General features: G+C 36.5%; 2 protein-coding genes across 3 annotated transcripts in view; one reads left to right on the top strand and one right to left on the bottom strand.

The window, feature by feature from the left end:
• Positions 1,319 to 7,312, top strand: LOC105175595 (far upstream element-binding protein 2-like). Its single transcript, XM_011098121.2, has 6 exons — positions 1,319 to 1,702; positions 2,129 to 2,415; positions 2,555 to 2,647; positions 2,726 to 2,797; positions 2,944 to 3,060; positions 5,737 to 7,312. The coding sequence occupies exons 1-6, from the start codon at positions 1,411 to 1,413 to the stop codon at positions 6,895 to 6,897; spliced, it is 2,022 nt and encodes a 673-aa protein (XP_011096423.1). The 5' UTR covers positions 1,319 to 1,410; the 3' UTR covers positions 6,898 to 7,312.
• Positions 9,288 to 10,773, bottom strand: part of LOC105175450 (ferrochelatase-2, chloroplastic) — a 3,761-nt gene continuing 2,275 nt past the window's right edge. Inside the window, exons 7-10 of one of the 2 annotated variants that reach the window (XM_011098004.2) lie at positions 10,537 to 10,689; positions 10,125 to 10,225; positions 9,745 to 10,027; positions 9,288 to 9,534 (exon numbers count right to left, since the gene is read on the bottom strand). In XM_011098004.2, the coding sequence (XP_011096306.1) occupies positions 9,529 to 9,534; positions 9,745 to 10,027; positions 10,125 to 10,225; positions 10,537 to 10,689 (543 nt within the window). In that variant the 3' untranslated portion in view covers positions 9,288 to 9,528. Of the gene's footprint in view, positions 10,028 to 10,124; positions 10,226 to 10,536; positions 10,690 to 10,773 lie in introns of both variants that reach the window. The other variant, XM_011097926.2, reaches the window with a different exon arrangement.

The following is a 10,773-nucleotide window of genomic DNA, read 5'->3' as shown; positions in this document are numbered from 1 at the left end:
GACCGCGGTGGCATATTATATATATATATATTTTTAAAATTTCTGCAATCCACCGCGATCAGCGACCGTGGTGGATTATTATATATATATTTTTTTAAAATTTTTGTGTCACCGCGGTTCATCACTGCGGTGACACTGAAAATATTTTTTTTAATTGCAAATGTTGGCACTGCAGTGCCGCTCAATTTTCTAACAATTCTAAAAGCACACCAAATCTCTAAATTTTTTTTTCTGCATTATTTAAATAAATTTGCCCAGTATATGCGCACATAATTTTATTTTATTAAACATCATAATTAATTTATTCCTGTATATTAAAGTTTATTATTGCCTTACAACCTCACGTGCAAAAGCTATTGATAACTTTTTTAATGCACTAATTATCAATAAATAAAAAATTAAAACTTTGTACAATATATATTATAGTAGCGATGATTATATTTACATAAACAATAAATACTAATATGTTATTTTTAATTTAATTACCAATAAAATAAACAAAAGTGAGTAAATTTAATTTGGGAGTGCAGTAATTGCATGGAATTAATTTTATTAAGGACGTGATTGAATAATTAATTTAATATGAATTGGGAAGCTAAATAGGATCTATCAATGGAAGGGCATTTTTGGTATTTAAAAAAATTGATGTAAGTGGTATGAGAACTACCCTTTTGTATCTACTAGCAGCCATTGCACGACCTTCCTGCGTGCATATAATAAATAATATTGTACGATTTAAAATATATTATGAATATAAAAAATATATATAAACCAATACATCATATTTTTAAAAAGAGAAAAAAAAGAAAGAAATAAAGCAACAAAGAAAAAACAAAAATATCAACTTAGGGGTATTATTGGTATAATAATAAAATTGGTGTTACGGTGTCATAAGTGTCATTTGTGAGAGAAAAAAGCCTTTCTTTTTATATAGTACAGATAAGACCGCTTTGCTTTATAATATTATAGATAAATTTTAGAGTTTATAAGATATTTTTGTAAAAGAAAAATCAAATATTTAATAAATCTTGTAAATTATGAAATATCTTAAAAAAATTATAATTTCACCAAAACAGATCGGGACCTCTGTATTACCAATTTGTGAATCTGATAGGGTTTAAACTTTGATGCAATGCAACTGCAGGATTCTAGTGGGGTTAATTGGAATAAGATTAAAATTTAGGGACCAAATTGTAAATCATACAAATAAAACTTATGGGCTGATATTTTCGACTTATATCCGTTAGACCCCGCGGGACAAAAATCTAGAGTGGGTCATCCCCCGAGTAGCCGACTATAAAAGCCCTCATCCGTGGTGTCTCACTATCTATTTCTCTGTCTCAATCTAGGGTTTTTACAACCCTCCTCTCAATCTCTTTATCTGCACAGACATCCAACAGATTTACAGTAATGGCAGAAGAGGTGCTATACTCATCCGTAGGCGGCGAATCGAACAAGCGTAAGTATGAGGATTCTCCGTCGCCTGTGGGCCGTAGAGCAACCGGGTTCTCGTCGCCGCCGGACTCGGCTGCGCCTCCGCCTACCTACAACAGCGTGCCTCCTCCGATGAACGAGATCGAGCTGGCGAAGCAGAAGGCACAAGAGATCGCGGCTAGGCTTTTGAACAACGCTGATCCGTCTAAAAGAGCGCGAGTTGAGAGCGGAGGCGGCGGTACTGGGGGATTTGATTCAAGTGATTATGGTAGGGTTTATTATCTATGATTTTTCGAAATTTTCAGTGCACCACGTGTTCTTACCACTTGGACGTGTTGGTCTGGCGTTTGATGCGTTGTTAACTTTAGACTTTCCTCAGTGTACCTCTGTCTGTGTTCGGTACATGCATGTATGTTTGTGCGTGTATTGTCGTTTACATTTACACTCAAATCAGCAGGTGGGTAGGAGTATTCAGGTATTTACAAATTTTTGTATCCCCGTTATAAACTTTTGCGGTATGCCCATGCATCTTTGTGTTTTCTATAAAATAAATCAACGCCTTCTCAAATTTTACAAGATTGTTATGTGAAGTCTTTCATGGCTCAAATATATTCATTTATTAGGCAGTTGTCATTTAATTGAGCTAAGTAGACTGGAACTTGCCAAACTCATTGTAAAGGATGCTTTGTTGCAGGTAGCCAGAAGCCTTTGGGTTTGGGACTGAGTGGTCCACCACAAGTTCCATCCTCTGGTTATCCAGGTCCAAGCAAGAAAATTGAGATACCAAATGCCAGGGTGGGCGTGATTATAGGCAAAGGTGGAGAGACTATCAAATACCTACAGCTTCAGTCGGGGGCTAAGATTCAAGTCACTAGAGACATGGATGCGGACCCAAATTCTGCTACTAGAGGGGTTGAACTTATGGGTACTCCGGATCAAATAGCCAAGGCTGAGCAGCTTATCAATGATGTTCTGTCTGAGGTACTGCATTTAATTAATTTGCTCCATCTCATCCAACCGGATGGTGAAAATTTGTTGAGAACCATGCATTGGGGATACATCTTAATTTCAATTTAATCTCTTCCTCTGTGTGGTAATGGTGTGCTATCATTTGAGACAGGCTGAAGCAGGTGGTTCTGGCATAGTTTCTCGGCGGTTAACTGGGCAACCATCTGGATCTGAGCAGTTTGTTATGAAGATCCCCAACAATAAGGTAATCATTGTATTGTGTTTATTTGCTATCTCATTTTATCTGTCTATTGGCTCTCATTTAATTGATGGCAATTTTCAGGTGGGTCTTGTTATTGGTAAAGGAGGTGAAACCATTAAAAATATGCAAGCAAGGACGGGGGCTCGTATTCAGGTTGGCTTGCCTATTCCCACCTATTGTCTGAAGATTTCTAAAGACCTCTGGGTCCTATTTTTCCTTAGAATTTGACGCTTTATTCTGCTGTATAATTGAGAATGCTGCATTGTCATGATAGAAGCATTTTCCCCATAATATTGCAGGTTATACCTCTGCACTTGCCACCTGGTGATATGTCGAAAGAGAGGACTGTACAAATTGATGGGACTAGTGAACAAATTGAGGCTGCCAAACAGTTGGTTGAAGAAGTCATCAGTGAGGTTTGTTCAATGGTTGCACACTCCTGCGCATTTCTTCTTGCATGTTCTGATTCATTATGTGATTGTGTGGAAGAAAATCAGCATGTCTTGGAACCGTTGGGTTTGCTCCAATATGCTGGACTGATGTTAGGTTTTATTTTGCACACATGAAAGCATGAAACAGAATGGCTATATTTCTAATATTCTGAACGTTGCTGGATGTTACTTGAAATTTTATTTTAAAAAGTTACAAGATCTAGTTCATTCTTCAGTATGGTGGATTTGTCTATTCTTAAATTATGATATACTTTAATGTTTTGTTTTCCTAAGTTGGTTCAGTCTTTGTACCCTACCATCCTGTCTTTCTTTTTCTGATTACTTGATTCTCCTTGTTAGTTTATCTTATGCAATATCTTGTCCTTGTTGAATGTTCTGCATGCTCATGTCCATTTGGTTGCCATCCGCTGTCTGGGTAATGATTCTCCACTTCGTTACAAGGATTTCCCTAGAAATTGTTAAGGTTCTCAATCCCAGGTTGTTTTCAAATAACTGATTGTTTCCAGAATGGGAAATTCATAGATTCCTTTTTGATGTTCAATGATGTCTGATAAATCACAGCAACCTGGTTCCATATTCAGGATTTTCTCCATCCATTTAGAATGGTATTTCATTATATACTCTGGAAGAAACCCAATTTTGAGTACATTAGCAGTTGCAATTGATCCTTTTCTTACAGTTCCTTCCTGTTTGAGGTACTGTTTTGCTATTTTCTTTGGCAATTTTTATCAACTTTTGGTCATCTTCATTGTTCTACTTTCACTTGACTCTTGCCAGAGTTGGGACATAATCAGCACTTCTTTTATCTCTCATACAAAATGCATCAAGTGGATTATTCTTGTTATTTTGTTCCTTCTCTATCATGTTATTGGTGATTTTCCCAGTAAATGTTGTTCAAACTGCAATTTTGTCTCTCTGCCTACCCTATGTTTCCATGAATATAGAGGCGTGCAGATCTTTAGCCAGTATTGTCAAATTGATCCCTGGATGGAGGAATCCAGCCTTTGCTGCTCTAATATCCGTGGGAGAGAGAACTCTTTGATATCTGGTTTGAACATAATTACTTTCTAGTTGCAGCATATGGGTCCTGGTTATCACTGTTATTCTACACTATATCAAGCTGCATAGCTTGAGTATGATATCTCTTAAAATATTTTCTTTCAAAGATTTTGGTTTCTTCCCAACAAATTTCGTCAATAGCTGGATTTTATACATATCAGCTTGGCCTTTTTAGATATCAATTCATTGGAATTTTGGATATTTGGTTTTGAATGAAGCAGGTTTTGCCCCTGTTCGATTGAGGTAACTAAGCATATTCTTTTTTCTTAGAGCATCAGGGATACATCCTAAATGAATTATTCATTTTTTTAGTTGTATGCATGAGTGATTTATCCTCATTGTTTAAGGCACCCTGTACAGGTTATGCTAATTCATATTAATGTTCATAATGGGGAATGTAACTGGGTTTAGAGTGTAGAGGGTGGGTGGAGACACCATCATTTCTCATTTAACTTGGTCTTATCTTAGAAATGTTGTATATATGGTTATAACCTTGTATAGTGTATACTGCATTAGTTGCCCGCCCTTGTCGTGCATTTCTGTCAACTGCTAGTAGAGATTCTCAACATGTATGGTTTCTGTTCTGCTTGAATTGTATGTAGATGGCCAATTATTACCATTCTTTGGAATTTCTTTTCTATATTTTCACTTAGGGCTTATGATATTTTTCATTAGAGATTTAATAATTCATGTTATATCCTCGACGCTAAGCATTCTTTTACTTAGATAACTATTACTTTTAAGTTTTATTTCCAAATAGTGCCAGCTTAACAACCTTCAATTTATTTTAAATTTTCAGATGTTGAGAAAATTCTCTCTTGATTAATTTTTCTGTTCCTGTTGGATCCTTTGGCTCAAAGCATTTGATTTAGGTGTTGCATTCTGGGTTTGATTGATAATCTTACTCCATGGAGAAATATAATTAGCAGATGGGGCCTCTATCTTTTTTTTGATGTGGGGAAGAGGGAGACAACAATGATTTTGTTACATCAAATTTTTTTGTGCTCTTTTTTGTCAGGATGAATTTGAATGTTATGTTGCGTTGAATTTGGTCCTTTTGGGATATATGTTATTAGCTAGAGTCCTGAACTCCAGAAGTCCCTGTTCTTCTGAACTTTTATTCAATATTTTGCTTGCAATTTTTGATGCCACAGCTAGTTTCTGATGGTTTGAGTGGACAGAGAATTATATTGTTGGGATTTAGTGCCTTAACATATGCGGCCTTTCCTTCTGTGGGCCTTTAGTCATTGTTCTTTTTTTTAGTTGTTGTTTAGTCTTTGCAATTCTTTGGTACCCATTCACTTCGAATAGGGAGAGGATGGGCTTCTGCAGGAGTAATCCAATAATACGACCCAACCTGAACGGTATGTAGGCGTCTAATCTCTGTATTGATGCAACTGTGCTTAGCATATGATAATTTATATGTAGAAGTGATATCTTGCATCTTTCTTTTTACAGCTTACGTGGCTCTGACTTGTGTCTCTAATATGTTTAGTTCATGTATCAAAATGGATGTATATCTTTGTTGAAATGCCCACGATCAGTTTGTCCTTGGTTCATTTGTGATAACAAATTGTGCAGAATCGTATGAGAAACCCATCAATGTCTGGTGGATATCCTCAGCAAGGCTATCAAGCTCGACCACCAACTAACTGGGGGCAGCCTGGACCACCTATGCAGCAACCTGGTTACGGCTATGCCCAGGCTGGTGCGTACCCTGGTCCTTCACCCCAATACAACATGAACCAGCCCTCTTACTCTGGTTATCCTCCTCAACCCACCTCTGGTGGGTATGCCACTGGCTGGGACCAATCAAGTGCTCCACAAAATCAGCAAACTGCTCAGGGAGGTGGCTATGATTACTACAACCAGCAGCAGCCTCCTCAGCAACAGCAAGCACATGGAGGCCCTGGGGCTCCTACTGATGGTTCTGGGTATGGTTATAGTCAGGCACCAGCCTACAGTCAAGGCCAAGCTTATGGTCAAGATGGCTATGGTGGTTATCATGCAGGTGCAGCTCAATCTGGTTATGGCCAGACGCAGCCAAACCCAGCATCAGGATATGACCAGCAGCAGCAAGGATATAATTCAACCTATGGTAATGTCTCTAACCCAACACCTGATGGTCACACCACTTCGTATGGAACACAGGGTGAAGCCAATCAAGCACCTGCACCTGGACAGTCATACAATGCTGGAGGTCAACCCGTCCCTAATCCCAATTATCCACCTCAAGCTTCTAGTCAGACGGGTTATGGAGTACCCCCATCTTCACAGGGTGGTTACGGAACCCAAACACCTGCTGGTTATGGTAGTTATGGTCCACCGCAGGCTCAAAAACCACCAACTACTCAGCCAGTGTATGCACAACCGCAGCAGTCACCCAGCGCTCAAGGTGGTGGCTACACTCAGGCTGGGTATCCTCATTCCCAGGCTCCACCTGCGCAAACCGGTTATTCTCAGACAGATTCAGGTTCACAAAGACCTCCATCATCAGGTTATCCAACATCTCAGCCAGGGTATGCAGCCCCACCTTATGGAGCCCCACCAGCAACTCAACCTAGCTATGGGCAACAGCAGCCTCCTGCATACAACAGCTCTTATGCTGTTGGATATTCCCAACCTCCAGCGTACTCATCTGATGGTTCTGCCAGTGGTAATCCACGTGGCACTTATGATACAACTCCACCACCTCAATCTGCACAGCCCAGTGGAGCTGCCAAAGCATCGCCTCCCAGTTGATGAGCAGAGTTCTTTTGTGGTATTGCTGCTGTATCCGTACAATTATTAGTGTCTGTCTTTAGGCCGATTATTTAGGTTTCTCGTGTTGGGATCTGGAACTTGACATGTCTTGATTACTTTTGATTTCTGGATCTATTTTGATCTTGCTCTTTGTTCTACTTTCTGCTTTGTTATCCTTGTAGGATAGTGTAATGAACTCCTCCAGCATATTGCAGTTGTCAGGTACTGTCGAAGCAATTAGATGGAATTTAGTGTTGAGGTACACCGGAACTTGCATGGTGAAATTTCAGAGTGGGTGATTCAATAATGGTCAATCAGATTAGTAGTAATTCTTTTGGCAAAGACATGATGGGCTTTCAGTATGTGCGAATTCCAGTTATTAATGGTTGATATACAATCAGTGGTCTTGGTAGGTGATGGTTTTGGCAGTGCTGCTCTAATTTCTTGGTAGAGTAATCTGTGTCTTGATCATATGGTCATTTCATATCATATTTTGAAATCGTACCGTGGTTGAAGAAATTTCCATGATTTTGTACGTGTATTCTTGTGTTGGCATGAATCTCATATCGCATCTATCTATATTTTCATGTGCTCCCTTTATCTTTTTTAAGGATTTCACGTTAATAGTACCTTTTGTATGCACTCATTGCTCCAAAAGAGGGGAAAAAAATCACGGGTGATGCATGAATTTTTTTTGTTAAGTGGGATTAGCGGCGGATTGCAGTCTTTTGGGAAATTTTTATATGCAGTAATTATGAGACCATAAATATTGATAAGTAGTTGTATAATCAATGATATTCTCCTTATAGTAATTCAATTAATGTAAAATGAAGCTACGGATCCAAAGTGATTTCTTCCTTGGTATCTAATCTCATTTGAGAAAATAAAATAGATTATTGATTGAGATTATATTTTTATTATTTTTTATTTTTATGGTTGATTGTGAGATAAAATATTGATGATGATAGCTTATGTGGTGTGTAAAATGTGTTAAAAGAAATGTACTAATTATAACATATTTAAGAGTTAATTATATTTAAGCTCTTTTTGAAAATGCAAAAAATTATACGTCCCTTTAAAAAAGCTTAAAGTTATACTTGTACTCTACTGGAAAATTCACTGTTAGATAATATATTTTTTTTTTTTTTGCTTGCGGTTTCAAATGAAAATGTAGACATACGTAAAAATATTATATAATTTCTTAATTTTATTCTCATATAATATTTATATGTGTTTATAAAGAGAAAATATAATAATAACAACCGCATTCTATCTATCTATATTATAGAGTCAAATATATTCTACACCTCTAAAGTATACCACCCTAAACTAAATAAACCTTCACATGCCCCGTCTCTTTGTTATAATCTTTTAAATTAAATAAAAATTAATAAAATTATCCTTGAATGTTAATGATGTAATATATTCACTTTAATGCCATATATAATAAAATATATTAATCAGTTTGACTTAAAATATTATGAAAGTATGATGTTTATGAATTAAATTAGATTAGTATAAATCAATCCAGTACAAATAATTATTTTAGATTTGAGTGGATAAATAGTCGTATTGATTTAGCACAAGTTTGTAAATTCAATAATTTTAAAATAATGAATAGAAATACATTTTCAATATTAAAAAATTTCTCATACTGATATTCGTACTTACAGGTGTTTTCAATACATTCCCAAACAAATTGTTTCAATAGATATGTATTCGAGTCTGGATTTAATGTAGAAAAATTAGGTACGAGTCTGGTTACTAACTATTACAATAGTTTGAATTTAGGTATCGCCCACCAATTGATAAACATAACTCGTTGGATCTAGAACTAGGTTAAGGGATTAAATAAAATTACTATTTGAAAAGAAAAAACAATTATTTTATCAACCTTCACATTATCTCATTTGATATTTGGACATCAAAATGATAGATTCAATAGTCACTTACAATATTTTTATTGTTTAAATTACATCTAGCACATCTAATTCACAAACATAAGTTTATAAATTATCTACTAATTCAACAGTAATTTATTAACATCTTAAAGGTTATAAAATGTATTCAATCCTACATTATATTTATCTCATTATGAATACAGAAGAGAAATATTAAATGAAGAGCGTGATCAAATATTTATTCAATTTTTTTTTTAATGCCATTATTTTTGATCTAAATACTAATAAAAGAGAGTTAAGTATAAATCAAAAATTTTAAAAGGAATCCACGTTTAATTAATCCTAGATCCATGTCCCTTTTTCTTTTTTTTTGGTAGTGAAGGGTGTTTACAGATATATATATATATATATATATATGTTTATTGAGATGAGATATATTTTCCTACAAACAAACAAACAAAATGACTAATCCGCTGACATGAGATGAGATGGAAATAATCAGACAAGCAAGCACAATAGCACTTCCTTAATTCATTATGTTCATACTCCTGAGGGAGAACTAATGTCAAAAATTACAGTCAGGAACTGCATGCCCAGAAGGTGCTGCCGATTTCTACCTGCAGTTTTGTGTGACATCTAAAGCTAATTCCAGCGCCAAAAGGGATTGTGCTATGAGCCAAGTACAATAATTTGAACACTGCATCTGCTTGCTTCATCTATATCTGCTCCATTATACCTTTATCAAAATTCAAACTATGTTATCCGACTGCCGGATATACCGTATCTCTTAAACCCCACAAAAGAAAAAATACTCTCAAAATGTTTCACTGCAGACAAACGAGGGGCGCTGCCATTGTGAGCTATCTCCTTTTGTGGAAAGCACAAACAGCCTAGTCCTACAGTTTCTTGCCTTCTATGGAATGTAATTCCTGAACGCTAATATTACCTTTGGTGATAGAAGCAAAATGAATGCCAGGATTGAACCGAACAGCATTTTAATAGCATAGCCAACAATGTCGTTTTCAGCTTCTTCAGTGGTGGTGTTAGAGGTTGATATTGCCATAGCCGAAGGCAATGCTTCAATCACTGCATCCGCCAGATCAGTGATGAATGACGGTGTACAGTTTAGAGCCGGGACACGACCCCAGTTGACAATGCCTGATTCCAGGGCTAATTCTTTATACTCCATGTCGATTTCTTCGAGAGTTTCTATGTGCTCGCTTACAAAGCTGAAAATTGAAGTCATTGTCATGTATGATTTATTAGATATGCAATGTGGGAAATCTCTTCAAAACAAACTTCAATGATGCATTGATGCAGTAATACCTCACTGGGACAGCCAGCAGAGACTTTACACCCTGCTGGCCAAGCTCAACAAGAACTTCATCGGTGTATGGCTTCAACCACTCCACAGGTCCGACACGGCTCTGGCATGAAATTACAAAATTAAATTAGAACAATTACCATAATCGATCTATGTTTTCATTTTCTTTGTCTGCCAGCAGCAAACAAGATCTTCTTAGCTCCCTAACCTTAGAAAGCTTCTGCTAATAATGTACAAGACGGACGGAATGCTGGACCAAAATCAGTTTATCATTTTCTGAAGTTATTTTAGTTTCCAAAAGAGATCTTTAATCCAGAGCAAGAAGGTTAATAACATGATTTGGTTTGAACGTCATAATGTGCCACACACAAAGAAATAGATCTAAAAGAATTAACGCTTATAACTAGAACCAACCTGGAAAGCCAAAGTATGATCATTGTTAATTCCTCTAGATTTCAGTTCTTGCATTATTAAGAAAATACATTCTTCCATCTGATCTTTATACGGATCACCCGCGTCCTCAACATAACTGACTGGAACTCCATGGGCGCTGAAGAATATCATGGCCTACAACAACAAAAAAGAGGAGGAGCGTGACCTTTCCAGTAACAATCATTAAAGTTCAATTAATGTTTAATGCTTTCCGTATCG

The sequence above is a fragment of the Sesamum indicum genome, linkage group LG1, assembly GCF_000512975.1.
Source record: "Sesamum indicum cultivar Zhongzhi No. 13 linkage group LG1, S_indicum_v1.0, whole genome shotgun sequence".
Taxonomy (NCBI): Eukaryota; Viridiplantae; Streptophyta; class Magnoliopsida; order Lamiales; family Pedaliaceae; genus Sesamum; species Sesamum indicum.
This window is presented reverse-complemented; position numbering and strand designations above follow the sequence as displayed.

Bases quoted from the DNA above. Each gene is read 5' to 3' on its own strand.
- LOC105175595 (XM_011098121.2), top strand. From the start codon at position 1,411: ATGGCAGAAGAGGTGCTATACTCATCCGTAGGCGGCGAATCGAACAAG. The intron at 2,798-2,943 runs GTTGGCTTGCCT...ATAATATTGCAG, and splicing joins GGACGGGGGCTCGTATTCAG to GTTATACCTCTGCACTTGCC. The intron at 3,061-5,736 runs GTTTGTTCAATG...CAAATTGTGCAG, and splicing joins TTGAAGAAGTCATCAGTGAG to AATCGTATGAGAAACCCATC.